Raw genomic sequence first — 19,126 nt, forward strand, 5'->3', positions numbered from 1 at the left:
CGCAGGGTGTTGAAGCAAGATGACGAGACGGCGTTGGCTTGCTTGGTCATCGTGAGGGAGGAGTCAAGGATGAATCCCAGGTTGCGTGCGTGGTCCGTGGGTGTTGGCGCGGAGCCCAGTGCTGTGGACCACCAGGAGTCGTCCAAGGCGGATGGGGATTGTCCGAGGATGAGGACCTCCGTTTTGCCAGAGTTCAGCTTCAAGCTAATGAGCTTCATCCATTCTGCGACGTCTTTCATTCCTTCCTGGAGGTTGGTTTTGGTGGTATCTGGGTCTTTGGTGAGGGAGAGTATCAGTTGGGTGTCGTCGGCGTAGGAGATGCGGCGAGGGGGCTCATGTAGATATTGAAGATGGTGGGACTGAGCGAGGAGCCTTGGGGTACTCCGCAGATGATCTCGGTGGCCGCTGAGTGGAAGGGAGAGAGGCGGACTCTCTGGGTTCTGTCTGAGAGGAACGAGGTGATCCAGTCCAGGGCTTTTCCTTGGATCCCAGTGTTGAGGAGGCGGGTTGTTAAGGTGAGGTGGCATACGGTGTCAAAGGCTGCCGAGAGGATGAGGGCGGTTGTTTCTCCGTTGTCCATCAGGGTCCTGATGTCGTTGGTGGCTGCAATGAGGGCGGTCTCGGTGTTTTGGTTGGCTCGAAAACCGGACTGGAACGGGTCGACCGAGTTGTTTGCCTCGAGGAAAGCAGTCAGCTGTTTATTGACGGTCTTCTCGATGACTTTTGCCGGGAAGGGAAGGAGAGAGATGGGGCGGAAGTTCTTGAGATCTTTGGGGTCCGCTGTGGGTTTGTTCAGAAGGGCGTTGATTTCTGCGTGCTTCCAGCTCTCAGGGAAGGTGGCTGACGTGAGGGAGTTGTTTATGACGGTCCGGAGGTGGGGTGCGATGATGATGGCGGCTTTGTTGAAGATATGACAGGGGCAAGGGTCAGAGGGGGAGCCAGAATGGATAGTGTTCATGGCTCGGGTGGGGTCTTCCTTGCTGATGGGGCCCAGGCGCTGAGGATGGTGGTAGGGGTCGATGCTTCGGTGGCTGGAGGCGGCGTCTGGGGTCCGAAGCTGTCGTGTATATCTGCGATCTTGCGGTGGAAGAACGTGGCAAGGGAGTTGTAGATGTCTTGCGATGGGATGATGTCGTTGTTGCTTGCGCTGGGGTTTGAGAGCTCTTTGACGATGCTGAAGAGTTCCTTGCTGTTGTGGGTATTGTTGTCTAGCCGCTCTTTGAACGATGCCCTTTTGGTGGTGCGGATCAGCTGGTGGTGTTCGCGGATGGCGTTCTTGAGGGCTGTCAGGTTTTCTGTTGTCCGTTCGTGGCTCCAGGTTTTTTCGAGGGTTCGGCAGGATTTCTTTGAGTCTTTGAGGGCGTCTCTGAACCATGAGGTTTTCCTGTTGTTGGTCTTGCCTGGGGGGTTCTTCAGTGGAACGAGGTCGTTGGCGCAGTTGGTGATCCATTGTGCGAGGTTGTGGGCTGCGTCGTTGGTGTCAGCGGTGTCGGCTGGCGGGTTCTGGCTTAGTGATGAGATGAGTTGGTCTGTGGTGATTTTGCTCCAGCAGCTACGGGGGATTTGTTGCGTGCGGTGGTGTGATGTATTCTTTTTGAAGGTGATGTGGATGCACCTGTGGTCGGTCCAGTGTAGTCCGGTGGATTGGCTGAAGGAGACATGGTTGCTGGTGGAGAAGATGGGGTCGAGCGTGTGGCCAGCGAGGTGGGTGGGGGTGTTCACCAGTTGTTTGAGTCCGAGGTTGTCGAGCAGGGTGGTGGTTGTGTTGTCGTTGTTTTTCTCCAGGTGGAAGGTAAGGTCCCCTCGGAGGATGTATTCTGGAGAGGCCAGGGCGTGTGGGCTGATGAAGTTGGCGATGGTTTCGCCGAATTGTGTGCGCGGGCCTGGGGGTCTGTAGATGAGCGTTCCTCTGAGGGTGGTCTTGGGGTCGGTGTGAATCTGGAAGTGTAGGTGTTCGGCGGTGGCGAGTGTCTCTTCGGCGTTGGTCGTGATGTTGATGGTGTCCCTGTAGATGATGGCGATTCCACCTCCGGTTTGGTTGATGCGGTCCTTCCGGGTGATCTTGTAGCCGTCCGGGATGGCTATGGTGATGTCGGGGGCCGAGGAAGTGTTTATTCATGTCTCTGTGAGGAAGGCAATGTCTGGTACTGTTGTGTCGAGGAGGTCCCAGAGTTCGACGGCGTGCTTGTGGACGGAGCGTGTGTCGAGGAGAATGTACTTGAGGTGGTTGTTGTTGGTGTTAGGTCCGGTGGGTGGTCTGCAGGTTCGGAGGCAGGTGAATTTGCAGGCTTGACAGGTGAAGGGTCTCTGTGTTCGCTTCGGGGTTGCTCTGTAGCAGGCGGGTTGTCGTCCGGTGTGGAGTGCTTTGAGGGTGGAGGAGTCGTATCTCATTCGAGTTCCCTGGCTCCGGCGGGGGCCAGGGGTTGTGGCGCTGGGCGCGGTCCAGGCGTGGACGTGCCAGACGGGCTTGCCTTTGGCACACCAGCGGCGTTGCCGCTGTGTGGGCTCCATATGAAGGGGCTGTGGGAGGGAGGAGCAGCTAGAAGGCGAGAGTGGGGCGGCTAATGGGAATGGCGGGGGCAGGGCCTCAGGGACGCAGCATCGGAAAGAAGGCACAGAAGGAACCGGGGAAACGGGGTACATTCATTTGCAAATGAATATGCAATTTCAGGAGATTATCTATACGAAACCAAATAAGCAGATAGGGAAATCTACCCTCAGGCCTAAAGGCAGTAGGCCACTCGAGAAGAAAACGAGCAGCAAAGATTAAATCAGGAAAACAGGAACAGGGTAGGTCTCTATCTGGAAACAGAAAACCGACGATAGCGACCATCTCCCGCTAACTAACATCACCCGACAATGCTAAAAACGACACCCACTGGGGCACCTCAGTTATACCCTAAAACCTAAAAGTCCAAACCACATTTGTTTCAATCAGTGTAAAATCTCGAACTCTGATTGGCTAAGAACAGGGGTGTCTCTGTCATACCACTTTCATCATGACCTATTAATTTAAATGACCATTGTCCTGAACATTTAGCATTACATATTTCCTGAAGAGAAACACATGTATCGAAATGATCAAGTCCTTCACTCTCTCTTTGTTTTCTGCCATCTCATAAGGAAGTTGCATCGCTTCCACTTGTTTAACAAAATGTCTTCCGAAACTTGGCAGTCAGTCAGTGCACATGTGAAGGACAAATTTTATTCTTTACGTTCTCCCCTCATCCATACTCGATTTGATTTTCTTTTATTTTTCATTTGTTAAAAGTTAACCCCAAACTGGCATGCAAGGAAATAGGCCCATGCTTTGCTTTTCTACAAGAATCAAACAGAACATTTATTGTTTTCATGAAATTAATTTTGTTTGCACACCATCCCAGCATTTTACTAAACCATGCAAAAAACATGTTATTATTATTGACATGCACAAAAGCAAACCACATTAGTCTTTATTGTTTTCATGAAATTAATTTTGTTTGCACACCATCCCAGCATTTTACTAAACCATGCAAAAAACATGTTATTATTATTGACATGCACAAAAGCAAACCGCATTAGTCTTTTTATTTTATTCAAAGCCATACACAGAATGCAGCCTGGTTTTTCATGCATTAGTACACACGTTTTGTTTTACACAAGCATTTAAGTATTTCCCCATGTTTTAACATTTTTTTGTAAAAACCTTCACAATAAAGTAATCAGTCATTGAAAAACATTATACAAGGGAACTGAAAGAAGAACAGAAAAACTAAATAAACATTGACAACCGAGAACATAAAGTTTGGATGTAAGAAAATATCTTGGTTATCAATGTATATATCCATCTTCCTCTGGAAAAAACAGTGAGTTTGTCCTAAACATAGGATTCTGCACCCAAATTTCAATTAATTTGACAATAACTACATAAAAGAATGGATTATTCGTCGCCATTTCGATCTTCGTTGTTTCAAATCATTGAGACCATCTTCAGGAAAAGCGTAACTCCTATATAATTTCTTGACCCTGGGCAGAAAAATGTCTAAGATTCTCAGATACGGTATTTCCAATACTGTGAAAGAGCAACACAGTTGGTTCAGGTAATCTCTTTGAGAGAGCAGAGAAAATGGGTAACTAGTTTGTCTGCTCCGTGGCAGTTGTCAGGCTGTCATGACGAGAGCTCGGAATGAATTGGAGCACCAAATTTATTCCAAGCTCTCGTCAAAAGAGATTAAATGAACCAGCTGGTCTGCTGATATTTTTCTATATCTAACCTTTATGTTCTCGGTTGTCAATGTTCTTCTGTTGTTCTTTCTGTACCATTGTATATTGTTTTTCAATGACTGATTACTTTATTGCATGATATATTAAATATATTTTTTTACATTTGATCATGTGGTTAATTTGTCAATAGAAATAATCTTTTCACCATAATTAATTTCAAAACATTTTTTTTGAGTGTTATTAAATATCACTCCACAGATTTATAAAAAGAATTATTTAAAACTATTTTGATTCAAATAAATCCCTTGTAGGCATCATTACCTGGCTGATCTCACGCCATCCAGGCAGCTGAATGCTCTGAAATGCTGGCTCCTGAGGGCCTGCGATCAAGCTGCTCCTTTGAAACGTGTAACAGTCAAACGCACCCATGATGCGAACAAATGGATCTCTCCCTCCCTTAAGGTAAAAAAACTGGAGGTGCTTCAAGCTGAGAGAGCCTGGAGGCGTGCCTATTGACCCCTCCTGAAATCCCGTTACACTTCTATCCTCAAAGAATATAAAAACGACATCCTCCTTGCTAAAACAGCCTATTTCTCAGGGAGAGTTCTGGTTGCAGAGAACCAGTCCAGGGAATTATTTGCTATAGTCCGGGAACTGGCTTCTTCTGCTAGAGCTTCCTCCAAAATCCCTCCATCCCAGCTGTTGTGCAACTCTCTCAACGACTTTTTCGTTGAGAAAGTTGACCTTATCAAGGCTGGGGTTCCGCCTCCCTCCCTTATTTTATGTGATCCCCAGCCTCCCCCCCCCCCCCCACCTCCTGCTTGACTCTTCTGCCCCCCCTGACTAGAGACACCTTTTTTTCCCTACTGGTCCGTGTTAAATCTGGATCCCCTGTGGATATTGCCCCGGCGCGCGTTCTTCGCAGGCTCTTTATGAGCTGCTACCTCCCCCCCTCACCTTCCTTAACGATACCCTTGAACAGGGGATTGTTCCAGCCCTTTATAAAACTGCCATTGTCATTCCCCTTTTAAAAAAACCTGGGGCCGACCCTGCCTCCCCCTCTAATTATCGTCCCATCTCCCTCCTCCCCTTTTTGGCTAAGGTCCTGGAGGCCCATGTCACCCAGGTCCTAGGTGCCTTTGTGGAGGACAGTGGGGGGATTTGCTTCCCGGCAGGCTGGCTTTCGCCCCCGGCACTCCACTGAGAAGGTGGTTATTTCTGAGATGAACGGCGTTAGAGAGGGGCTAGACACCAACACTCCCCAGGCCCTCGTCCTTTTAGATCTCTCCGCCGCCTTTGACACTGTGGACCATTCAATCCTTCTCACCCGTGTCAAGGCGGCGGGCATTGAGGGCCCTGCCCTGGCTTGGATCAGCTCCTTTCTAGGAGATCGTTCTCAAGCCGTCCACTTGGCTGAATTCACTGCCCCTCCTCACTCAGTCCGGTGTGGTGTTTCCCATGGTTCCTCTATCTCTCCTTTATTATTTAATCTCTACATTTTCCCACTTATCTTTGCACTTCAGCAAATGGAGGTCACCGTGTATAACTATGCCGATGACCTCCAACTCATTTTTCATCTGTCACACTCCCCAACAGTATACTCAACTTCCAGTCTGTCATGCTGTTCATCAGTGATTGGATGAACGGCAACCATTTGAAATTAAAACCGGACAAGACTGAACTTGTCGTCACCGGTTGCACTCCCAGCCCCTGGTCCCCTAACTTTTGGCCTCCCTCCCTGGGCACCTCCCCCAAACCTTCCTCCTCTGTAAAAACCCTAGGGATTTCACTCAATAAACACCTCACCCCCCATTCTCAGATTAGTTCTGTTGTCTCTTCTTGTTTCTTTGCTCTCCGCACCATACGGAAAATTTCCCGGCTCTTCTCTGTCCCTGCCCTTAAATTAATCTTGATGGCGATGGTCCTGTCCCGGCTGGTCTACGGGAACATTGTATATAACGGTGCTCCTGCATATGCCTTACATCGCCTTCAATTAGTCCAAAATCAGGCCGCCCGCCTGATTTATGGCCTGCCCAGATTCCATCGCGTCACCCCCCTACTTCAATCTTTACATTGGCTGCCTATGAAGGTACGGGCTCTCTTTAAATTAGGCTGCATTACATTTCAGGCCTTGGCGGGAACTGCCCCGGAGTTCATTTCCTCCGCCATTAGTACTTATTGCCCCAACCGAGAACTCCGCTCCTCGACTGAATTTTTTCTTTCTGTCCCCCGGTTCAAGAAAAAGAAATCTGGGGGCCTGAAATTTACTGTCCTTTCCCCCACCTTTTGGAACTCTCTCCCCCTTCACATTAGATCTATTCCTTCCTACCTCGAATTTCGCAGGGCACTTAAGACCTTTCTTTTTTCTCATGCCTTTCCACCTCAGTAATTCCGCTACCCCAGCCACGGGTTAAGCATCCTTCAAGCGCCAAGAAACGGCGTGGTATACGTGCGCTATATAAATTTCTATAAATTCAAATTCATACCCTTCTTTCATTTAATTATGAAGCAAGCAGGGGGTGAAAAAATGTAAGTTCTGCTCAGTGTTACATTCATTATTTATGTGTAGATTTACATATGTTCAATTTATCTCTTTCAGGCGACAGTTATGACTCCACATTAGTTTCATGTATAATTCATTTCCAGAACCTTGACAACGTACACACAATGCTGGGTGCTAACACAGTGATGATGAGGTTGTAACCAGTCAGCTCTCTGACTCTGTGTAACAGGAACCTGCAAAGCAAAAACCTTTTTTTGTTAAAGCTGAGCCTACTCAGAAAGTGATGTGGAACGAGAAACGCATCTGTCGGTTCAGCTTGCACAAGACGTCTTCCAAGTAGATTTGAACCTTACCCAAGGTCCAAAATCTTACAGGTACCCATACTGAGAGGCCACAAGCACTCACAGTACTTAACATAATCCTGAAAATTTGACTGCTGCCATCACCAAACCAGGTGGTTTCAACATGAACACAAAAAGCACCACTCCTGGCTCATAAAATAACTTTGCAACCAAGTACACTTCTCCTAAAAAACACTTTTAAGCTACTGTGGTGCTGAAAATGACATGCACTAAAGTAGAACAAATTATATTTTGAAGAAGCTCTGCACCAGTCTTTAGCTTGCACATAAAGCGCTGCTAGAAGCTACCACAAGAGAAGCCAGTCTCTACAGAGGAATAGCTTTACATTTGCTTGCAGGTGGCTTGGTCACTGTGCAATACCACACATTATTGATACCAACCATTGTTGGAACACCATGAAAGCTAAGCAGATTAAAGCTAAACTAACAATGATGAAGATGAGCAGATCAAGAGGCTTTTCCCCATCGAAGGCTATGACTTGTATTTGGTCACCTTTCCTGTCTAGATGATATTATAAGCTATCACTGTATGCTGCAAAGAGCATCTCACTTATATAGTCTATAGTTGCTGGAGGAGGACGGACACTCTTCCTTCTTGGTTGAAACGTTAACTCCATCTCCAGTTTTTACCAATGTCCTGTGAGAGCAGCTGGTAGGAGAGGATTTCTTTAAGGGTCCAGCCAGTGCTTGGCTGGTAATGATTCAGAGGGAGAGAAATATATGCCTTGCTCCTCAAGTCCTAATGTATGTAACGTCCCATGTCGTGCCCCATTCTAACATATTGAGAACTGGCCAGAAGTACTTAGTCAATACAAGCACTATCACTGGGCAACCTGTGGATATAGAAAATAAAAAACACTATGCTGTTTGGAAGATAGTTGAGGTACCAGCATCTACACCGTAGTGTTTTAAATTCCACTCCACCAGTACTGCTACATCCGCTCCCCTTCCTTTTATAAGATCTCTTGGCAGATAGTGAAAATAGGTCTGCAGCAGTTCTGCAAATAACTTCCTTGAGAAGAATGATGAATGAATTAAGGTAGCGAGGACCTTTCTGAAAAGTAAAGATTAGTATAAAATCCTTCAACTATAACCTGAGAATGAGGTATCTGCATGATGTGCACCAGCAGTTTGCACCAGGCTATGATCATTGATTTGCCCACCATGTCCCCCCAACTACAAAGACATCCTGTCACATGGCTGCGAGTTGAGACATACATAAACAGGAGCTTGATCATGCCATGTCTGTGACTTTTTCACAAAATGCGGCCATCCACATATAGTTCTTAGCAAAAACTAGAAACCCTCAAACTACTCTTCTAGATGCATACAATGTGGGTCAAGAGGTTATGTATACTGTGTGAATCAGTTGGTATGGGTCATTGGTGATGGCTTTCACCTCCAGATCCTCTTTCCACAGTGGGTATAGAAGTGCACATTGTGCTAGATGACACTCAATTTAATCAAACCAGCATAGAGCAGGGACACATGTTTTTCAAGCTTGATAAACCTGTCTCCTGTATACTACAAGATGTCGCCCGTAAATCCTCATAATCCGAGATGCACCAGAGCCAAATGAAGCCTCTAGACTTTAAGTTCCTGAATTTGGCAGCATAGTTCTAAAATCAAACCTCCACAAGAAATGCACAGACAATCTTAGGGAGTCTGCATGACCAGCTACAAGAAATTGCTGCTGTGCAAAGGAGAAGCAATTTGTCTTTTGGCACCTCGGAAGGCAAAATACACTTCCCATGGCCGCTTTCCAAGACTGTACATACCTGCCACATAATCTACATGCATAATTGAATTATTCTTTTATTAGGGTGCAAATGCCAGCACTGAAATATAGTGTGTTGCATACACTTGATGGTAAAATACAGCTCATGTAAAACCTTTTCAAAAAGAAGTCTTTAGAAAGTGACAACTTTTTGTGTTGTATGCAACCCAGAGCATAGTAATCTGATTACCCAAGTCTGCAATTGGAAGTAAGATTTTGCAGTCTAGACAGTTGTACTCTTCGTTAGGCAACAAGTGTTTGCTCACTCGACCAAGAGCACATTCTGTCGGAACAAAAACAACGTCCATAGCCTTTTTCAGAATGTGTCCCAACGGACATGTGTAATTCAGCAAATCTGTACTCTGTTCATTTATTCACTAGACATTACTGTATCAATATTCATGCAAGACAAGAGGCAACGGGGGAAAGACTATTTACAAAATGTATTAGCTCCACTCGTGGTTAAAATATTCCACCAGTGAGTGGGGAAAACTTGTTTTGGAGTCTTGTGTTTTGCATGTGAACCTAGAATGCTTTCACATTGCAGAAGTCAAAGGTAACTTAACTGTAGCAATAGTTCTGTGACTAGGCCATTTTAGATTAATGAGTCCTTTCCATCTCCCCAACAAAGAAGTGTTTTCTTAGTGGGTCATTGAGGGTGTCATGTTGATGTAGTGAGTGACTCTGATTCTGCCTATGGTTGACAACCAGCTCTTTATGCCAGTTTAACCCTTCGATGCTGATGACGAGCTCAGCTCGTCATCAGCCACGGTGGTCGTGTGCGGATGACGAGCTGAGCTCGTCATGTAACGCGGCGTTTGGAAAAACGCAGCGTAGCGCAAAAATAACCCCCGCACGCATGTGGTTAATGGTTCCTAATTTGATACCCCTCCCTTCACTTCACCATAACTACTAGGTGGCTGGATAAATGCACAGCATGTTTATACTCGAGCTAATAAACTATTGTTACAGGTCAGTAACCATGTCTATCGCTCACTTCTAGGTCAAATGCACCTAGAGCAGGTTCTAATGCTAATTGCCACAGGTTCATATACATGGACTGAAAAATAAGTACCAAGCCTCACAAAGGGCCTGATTTAGATCTTGGCAGACCGGTTACTCTGTCGCAACGGAAACAATGATCTCGTCCGCTGAAATATAAATCCCATTACGGGATATATATATTTTGGCGGATGGGATATCCATCCCCACTGTGACGGAGTTACCCATCCGCCAAGATCTAAATCAGGCCCAAAGTTTGATATGAAGGTCAATTAATTGCGATAAGGGTAATATTGTGCTGGTGCACATGTCTCCAAATAATCCAAAGACGGAACCACCATTGACAACACCAAAAAGTCTGGCGTTGGCAGCATAACTATTTGCTTGCCCAGGCTTTTTTTTACTCCTTTATCAAAGTTTTTGTAAAACTTTATTACGAAATATTTAAAGATGGTCAACCTAACTTGCAGTTGTATGGATGACAATCTTGGAAGGATTTGTGTCATAAAGTTTCACAAAATGCCTTCCAAGGTCGCTCTGCATTTATAGGCAGCAATCTTGGAATGCTGTGTAAGTCCATTTTCCAAGGTGGCAGTGGATAGTAGTGCACAAGCAGGATGTGGTGCTCCGCAAGCGAGAGCGCAAGACCTGTGAACAAAAAAAACAAAAAATTCGAAAGTGGGAGGAAATGTCATTTTTTGAAGTAAAGTCATACTTTGGGCCTGTAGTCCCTGGCACTGATGGGACTACTTTGTGGATCTGCAGATTGTGCACAAGAGGAATGCCATCACCCACAGTGAGATCAGGCCAGTGGCTAAAGTTTGCTACCCTGTACCTTATGCTGTACAGTGTGGCTTGTGAAAGCAAAATGTGAATGACACTACAGCAAAGTCATGAAAGAGGGCAGACTGAAAGCTGCTGTATCCAGGCATGCATTTGTGTACATATGGTTTTATTGAAATCAAAAAGTTTGGCTAATGCCGGATCTAAAACGCTTGGTGGTTATTTTGACAAATCTTTATACTAAATGTGATCATTTGGGTTTGTCTCATTTTGAACCAATAAGACCAAATTCTTGCATTCATCTGTTTTGGTATCACCAGAGAATTGATCGCAGTTTCATACGTTAAGGAATGCTTGGATCATTTAATCTCATGGCCCACGAGTTTTCATATCTGAATAAAGAATGTATGTAATGCCGTGCCCGCTTGTAGCCAGCGGCCTCAACAGCTGGAGATTAAAAGCACTTCTGGTGCAGACAGAACGTTTTTTTGTGCTGTTCACTAAACTGCTTACTGCTTACTGATTGCTGTACTAAAAAGTCAGGTGTCCCTCAAAGGGGTTCATGAGCAATTAAGGACACGAAACAACAAAATGACAATCATTCAGCACTTTTTTTCTTATTTCCCAGGTGCTAGATGTCATCGCTCCTCCCTACACCTCTGATTTTGTGCATCTCTTCCTTCCAATCTTGGAGAATGACAGCATCGCAGGGACGATTAAAACAGAAGGGGAGCATGACCCAGTCACAGAATTCATTGGTAATCTTGATTCTACTCTCAGACCTGTGCCTAGTTACATCATACCTGTTTGTGTATGTATGCATGCAGCCCCTAGTCAGAATTGGAGAAAATGCATATCATTTATAGAAGTTTCTCTATAAGTTGTGATTTCACCAGGTCATGTAGATTAAGAAAATTAAGAGACTAGAAATAGGAGAATATAAAAATGTGTATATTTAGCATGTTTGGCTTCTCGTGTCAGTTGTTCTTTGTGCATCAGTCATTGAAGAAGACAGCATGCTATTTACAATAAAAAGTCACTATCCTGTTCTCTATTTTGTTTTTATTTGCTTCCTATGAGCAATCTAGTATTGTGGTTGCTCTAGTACCATGCATTGGGAGAAGAACTATATTCCTCTATTTTGGTGTTTTGATTAATTTCCAGCTCATAAAGCTTCTGCTATTGTTGGGTACTTCTTCCATATCACTTACTTTGACATGATCGGTTGTGCACATTACACAGTAGCTGAGGCAGTATTCTTGGCTTTCTAGAGACCTATTGCATTAAAGGTGAGTGCTATAGAAGACTTTGCACTTTCAATAGTAAAAATTCCTAGGCAACTCGGTACCTGTCTAAATTCAGGTATAATATGTAACAAACGATGCAACAAATGGAGTAGCCTCAATGTAAAGACAAACAAGGAAATTATGTTAAAAGAAGCCGTATATTATAATTTATTAATACATGTAAAATTTAAAAAAATAATTAATGTGCAAATCAATTACATTAAAACAGTAAACAATACATATCAATTGAGAACAGTAAAAAACATTCATATGTGTACAAATAAAGCATTGCAAGGGTATATAAACAGAAGAATCCGTTCGATAGCAACCACACAATTAGAGGAAAGTAGGATGAATGTCTCTATGTGCGTTTCGGCTATTGATTCTATAAAAAGTAATGCAGTCTGGCAGAATATAAGGAACCGTTGCATGAAACGAGGCAAAAGCTGAATTGAATTGGGAGAGATGAATAAAGGTCCCAATCGCTCGTCGATGCTTGAGTCGAGTGGGCAATATTAATGTAACGTCTGGGGCACCTCGGGTTAATCGTAGGTAGCCTCGCGTGGGGATCAGGGTCCTCGATCCTGCCTCGAATCAGCGATATTCATCTCTCCCAATTCAATTCAGCTTTTGCCTAGTTTCATGCAATGGTTCCTTATATTCTGCTAGACTGCAATTTCAGCTTTACTCTTGTGGAAAAATCGATATTTACTAGATATTTTACTTAAAATAAGTGGAGACTACGCTTTCGCATCGGTACGCACCTTTTTCTTAGCCTTTTCACTTCTTTTTATAGAATCAATAGCTGTACCATAATACTACACATGGCATGCAGTATCTCAAGTCAAGGTTCATAATATAGGAATTTTTACTATTGAAAGTACTGTTACCATGTCCTAGGAACTCTAACTAGTTTCAGGGGGCCCCTGTTTTTGACATTGAATAGGAGACTTTGCACACCATCTTTTAACTTGATCCTTTAAAAGCCTCCTATATAGATGATGCTCACTTTGACAGCAGTATTCTTACCGACATGTTTTTTTGAAGCTTGCTTCCATATGTATCTATGGACAGAGAGTTGGGTTTCCAAGTTGGTAAAGGTTGGCTCAGGACTGAGGCTTTCACACTTTTACTTCAGAGACTTTTAGTTGACAGTAAACTCCACTTTTGCAACATACAACAGGAACTTCTATTGGCCAGCATTAACATAAACTGAGTTGGTAGGATAACTTTCAGTGTGTGTTTGGGGGTGAGGACGACACACCAAATGGAGGGACGTGTGTAGAGTACTGAATGTACACTTTAGAAATGTTAACAATTTTATGTAAGGAGTTGCAAGACCTCATCCTATACTCTGCTCGTATCTATTGGCAACCAAAGAGCGCATTGTAGAATTGTTACTGTTTGTAATCGTGAAAATGATGTACATTTGCAAAAGAGCATAGTGCAAGTAGAGGTTAGTGGTTAAAACGGGACTGTAGGATTTGCCACTGTTTAGTGAGCAGATTCCTTTAATTGAAATTTCTACAGTGCTTTTGACTCAGCAACGTACATAGTTTGGTGAGCAGTACACATAGTTTGGTAACCCTAACTAAAACTAAAGAAAAGGCGGGACTAAAATAAGAGCGCAAAAAGAGCTGAGGCAGAGTGTATGCCAAATCAGAGATTGCATAAAAGATGGTAATAAGTGGGATGATAACAACAACACAGACACATTAGTGGGTGGTCATTAGTCGGTGAGGTAATCATTTGAAGAGTTGGGTTTTCAGTTCTTTATGGAAAGCCAAAAGACCCAGAATTACTCAGATGGGTTCAAGGATAGAGTTCCATAGTCTTGGAGTCGGGTATGAGAAGGACTGCTTAGATGTTTTTCCTTTTTTAGGTCGAGGACCGTCTCACTGCGTAGCAGTGGACAAAGCCCGAGATTTAATGTTTCTTAGAGGGGGCTCAGAACCCGCCCCTCTTCTCCATTGGCTGGCCTAGTAAATGCTGGCCAGCCATTGGAGGAGAGGGGCGTCACTCGGTTCAAGCCCCGTCTTTTTCGGATTCGGGGGAGTGTTTTTTGTGTTCTTTCTATCTGTGACGTCATCCGTCACTCCGCAAAAAACACGCCCCCGGTTCCGAAAATTTCGGACCTTTGCGGCAGCCATTTTTTTGTTGTTGTCGTTAGGAACAGCCACGCTGCCATTCCAGGTAAGTTTTTATTTTTTTCTTGTTAACATAATCATGGCGGATGCTGGCATGAGATGAAACAAAGAGGCATACCTTTTAAAATCTATTTGCGTAGTCACGAAAACATCTCTAGTAGTGTACAAAGTGAACGAAGCCCTTTTAGCGGCTGCAAAGATACTGCAGTTGTATTTATTGACTGGACGTTTAGATGAAAGAGGCACCCTGGCCCTGACGCTGCAAAATTGGCTAAAGGAAGAAATGTTTGTTTTTATATTCACCCGATCCTTAATGAAAGATTGAGTAAGGTAGAGCTCTACTGTCTAATGTGACTAGTACTTGCTCTGCCACAGTGTAGCAACCACACCCGTCCCGCGTTAGAAACATAAAACAATTTAGATTGAGAAATCTAATGAACAAAGGCCGTTTGCAGTGGATGTAGGGGAAAGGTCACGCGGGTTGCTACATCACTCTTTAACCTCGTGTTCTCCTAATCTGTGGTCGAATAGGGAGGGGACGCTTTTTCAGAGCCACTTGAAATTTAACTGTTTCTAAAACAGTTTTACGTGTCCTTTGTTCCAGTTAGGTTATGCAATCTTGGGCGAGGCAGTCCGTGACCTAAGTGGCTTGTCACGACAGAGATTGTCATAACTCCGCTTGTATCAAATAAGCCCTTCTTTATCATTCGCTTTTCCTCTGGAACTTCTGCACTGCAACAGCTGTATACATGGGGAGTTTGTATTGATAGCGCCTCTTTTCAAAGTTTTTAATAGCGCGAACCTCGTCCAAGGGCATTATAGCGCATTGCGACAGAACCATACACTACGTCACACATTTATTTGAGCACGGGGTAGTGAAGCGATGTTTCTCCGAATCAAATGATGTTGTGGAGTCGAGCCTGGTTCCTTTCCCCGTTCTAAGGTCTCAAGCCTCGGCCTTTAAGCCACATCTCCTCCTTTGAATATCAGGCTACCTACCAATCGAGGAAAAAACGTGATGGCTCTACGTTTAGTTGTTATCGATGTCTAAAGAATATCTTCGTTGCTGATAATAAATATCTTTAAAAAATCTTTTTGTCTTGGTGTAAATTTCAGAAAACCGGCTAACAGCTCAGTCGTCCTTCGATTTTGTTGTTGCTGCACCCTTAAGGCCCTTTGCTCCCTGTACTTAAAAGGAGAAAACACATTCATGCTTTAGTATCCGAGGGGCAGAGGTTGTATGGTCAGCTGCCTCCAGGAAAAAGTGGACAGTAAACAACTTGAACAATTTTGTGATTTTACATATAAGGCTTCTGAAATGTTTTTTCGCCGAACAACATAAAATCTGTTCATGACCTGTAAAACAGCTTTGAAGAAATAGCTTCAGCTAGTGCATTTCAGTGCTCACAAGGTAGCGATTGCTTTTAACAAAGAATAAAGGAAAAACCGGTTTAGTGAAATATAAACATTCGCTCAGATTGTCTCATTTGTACAATCGTTTGAACACTCTACACCGAGGAAAAAACAAAGATACAAAGAACACAATCTACTAACGATAGTACCGCAACTAAAGAACAATATTGTGTTTAGAACACTGTAAAACAGGGCAGTTTGCGAGGCAACAGCTCTAAATAAATCACTTCGTAGGAAAAACGGCCATGGTTGAAGAACACCTCGACCTTGAAGAACATGATGTAATTTCTAGTAGGGCCAGCACATTTGAAGGCAAAGAACCCCCATTGTGTTCAGTGAATAGTGAAAGAGTGTACAGTGAAATAGCAGTAAATTATGGTTCAGGGGCTGGCTTGATCTTGGGGGTCACTTTAAAGCGACAGTTTGGGAGTAAGTGGTTTGTGCAAACTGGAGGTGAGTTTGTGAGCCTGTGGAAAACGAGGTATCAATTTATGGGCACTTTATGGAAAACATTGAGGCACAAATGATGAAAGCTGATTGGCTCCCTTAAACGTGGAAGACTCGAAACTCTTCAGGCTATTTTATCAGCTTACATGGTATCAAGTGTTGCTTGGATTATGAAATTGTCTATTTCCATTCCTACTCTGCACGTGACACCTTCCGGCTTTACGGTGGGTTTCTTTATCTAGTAAAACAGATTAGTTTGACATTTTGACTGCAAATTATGAATGCAATAACTAAGTTACAATACATGAAGGATATAGTGCTGCACAGTGCATTAATAGTAAATTCATGTCCTGTGTGTCTGTGAGTGGTATAAAACTTGAAGGTACTCTGTTGTGCAGTATGTGTATGCTGAATACAGGTGCTGGGTGTATTTGTAACTGCAAAGGATAAAATAAATGGAGGTCTCTGGATTACCATTTTGGGAGACCCAGGGCTGCATGGTGAAACATGAGGAGAAGAGGTGGAGAAATCCCCACCTCTCCCGGACAGATTTGTGTGTTAGTGCATTACTAAAAGCTGGGTGTGGCACCTGCAGAAGGAAGAGCCATACTCCCCCAGTACATTTCAAAGGAGAGGGAGAGCGAGAGAGGGAGAGGGAGAGAGAGACCGAGAGAGAGAGAGACCGAGACCTGGGCATATCTCAGGAAGGAGTTGGGGCTCGTAAGAGAATCATAAAGAGTAGCGCTGAGGCCCTGGGCTAACCTATTCATATCAATGTGACTGACACCCAAGTGTGAGCTCTTGTCAATCTTGTGACCTGTGTTGTGGGGCTATCCGCCTTGAAGTCTGCTATCCACTGGCTGTGCTTGCTCCCCTGGCTGTGTCATCAGCCGGGAGAATTTAAACTGGCCCGGTGAAGCTATTCGTCCCCCATCCTTCCTGCCGTGACGTCTTGCAGACCTGCTGACAGTCTTATACTGGTAAGCCTACTTAGGGAACATGTTGCTTTGGTTTGCTTGATGCCTGAATTTTGTAGTCTTTGATGAATTGTGTCGAGTATAATGTCTCTTGCCTGAGCAGCTACCATGTGTATGTATTTCCAAGGGGGAGATGGGCTATATTTTAACTCAGGAACACTGCCTTGATTTCATACTTGATGGGTGAGACTCGAGGCTTAATGAGGAGGGCCTAGTCATATGGTCATTACATATATCTATCAGTGATGGCATTATGCCTTTAGTTAGCAGAAGCTTGGATCATAAGTGGCTCTGTCTGTGTGTGGCTCTGTGTGTGTGTGTGTGTGTGGCTCTGTGTATGTGTGTGGCTCTGTGTATGTGTGTGGCTCTGTGTGTGTTTGCGCCTCTGTGTGTGTGTGCCTCTGTGTGTGTGCGGCTCTGTGTGTGTGTGTGTGTGTGTGGCTGTGTGTAGATAGCTTTTTTGTAGGTGGCTCTGTCTGTGTGAGGGTTGCTCTATGTGAATGACTGTGTGGGTGGCTTTGTGAGGGGGGCTCTGTGTGGGTGTAAATGCAGTAGGTCATGCATTTGCGAGCGATTAAGCTATTGGCATTGTAAATTACAATGCCATTTATTTAACGATTAAGCTATTGGCATTGTAAATGACAATGCCATTTATTTATGATTTAAAAAATGCCAATAGCTCTACCTTTAATAATGCAGAGACCATTGCATTGTAAATGCTTGTTTAATGTAGTGATTTTGAGAATTTGTTTGTTTTTGTTCTCTGCATTCCCTTGTCCACCTGTGGGCAGCTTGGAGGGTAAACCACTGTAGATAGTTTGTTTTGTGGGCCTGACGTGCGATTTTAAAGTCAAACTTCATTCTCCGTATCCTCTCTGGGGAGAGGATGTAGCCTGAAGGCTAGAGCGGTCAACCTTGAAGCTGGAGAACTGGGTTCGTATTTCGGCAAAGGACGCTTAACATCCTTTGATTCTGGGCAAATCACTTAATCTCCCTGCTCCTAACAAAAATGAATGTGTCCATCTGTAATGCAAGTGGTGCACACGTAAAGCACTCTGATACCTTTGGGTCAAGTTTGCGCTGTATAAAACTCCGATGGAAAAAAAACTTTATTTCAAAGGGAGCCAATGAATTTGTTTCAGTATTGAAGTGATGTGATCTGACTCTTTGGCACCTGTAATGAACTTGTCCTCACAGTGGAGTATGGCAGCTAGAGGGACACTTTAGGAGCTTTTGTTTAAGCTTGAAACCTAATGAATGACGATTAGGAGACACAATTTAAGTTTGCAATTTGTGCCTTGAAATTGAAATCTGCATATATACTTTAACCGTCTCTTTTCCTTTATGTGAAATCTGTACAGCCATCAAAATGCATATATTACAGATATGATCTATTTTTCTCAGTTTTTCAGTACACACAGTAACATTTGTGCTTTGTTTATATTTAAGCTCACTGCAAATCCAACTTCATCATGATGTAAATTGATAGACTAAGCTGCTGGTTGGATTACAACGTAATGGAAATCAAGTCTTCAAGGCTTTGCGATGGTCGAAGAGAAGCCAAGGCTGAGGGTTGCCTCACAGCTCACCAAAGACAAAGAGGAACAGTAGTCCGGTGCATTGTGAACCTGTGGGATCCAGTAAACACACTGTCTTTGTTGGTGTGATCTGGACAAATCGACCCACCATGGAATGTTTGACTGAGTTTTGTGCGCTACAAAGCTTGCAGTCATTCTTCAAATCTCAATCGAGGGGCCTGAGGCACAAATTCCTTGTGAGTTAATCTCCCTTCACTTCGTTTTTTGAAGTAAACTTCACTGTTCAGGCATCGGGGGTAACCGAGGACTTTAACAAAAAGTATGTTTTTACTTGTGGTAAGTTTCATTGTCTTGTTTTAAAAGATCATTATGATTTGATTTTGTTTAATTTTTTTTTTTTTTTTTTAGTACTTTATTGGTTCAAGCAGTGTATTTGCCTTTTTAGGAAAATAATAAATAAACAAATGGACCAAAAATGTTCTGTCTGTTAGTTCCTACACACAGCCGATGCTATTCAGCTATAAACCCTCCCCCCCACCCCCTTTTTGAACTTCTATCCTCACCCTTAAGGTCGATCTGCATCTTGGATCAGGCAATGGTGGGATTTGCCTGCTGCAGATCTTTGTCACTGTCAATGTTCTGTTGAATTTGCAATATATATGCGCTGCGAAAGGGGTTATCAGGTTGCA

At 43.9% G+C, this 19,126-nt stretch overlaps 1 protein-coding gene across 1 annotated transcript in view; it reads left to right on the forward strand.

Annotated features, from left to right (window-relative positions):
• Positions 1-18,913, forward strand: part of NELFCD (negative elongation factor complex member C/D) — a 90,489-nt gene extending 71,576 nt beyond the window's left edge. Inside the window, exons 14-15 of the mRNA XM_086932639.1 lie at positions 11,258-11,387; positions 18,349-18,913. Of these exons, the coding sequence (XP_086788765.1) occupies positions 11,258-11,387; positions 18,349-18,380 (162 nt within the window). The 3' untranslated portion in view covers positions 18,381-18,913. The remainder of the gene's footprint in view (positions 1-11,257; positions 11,388-18,348) is intronic.
• Positions 18,914-19,126: the final 213 nt, after the last annotated feature.

This window comes from Lissotriton vulgaris, chromosome 7 (genome assembly GCF_964263255.1).
Source record: "Lissotriton vulgaris chromosome 7, aLisVul1.2, whole genome shotgun sequence".
Classification (NCBI taxonomy): domain Eukaryota; kingdom Metazoa; phylum Chordata; class Amphibia; order Caudata; family Salamandridae; genus Lissotriton; species Lissotriton vulgaris.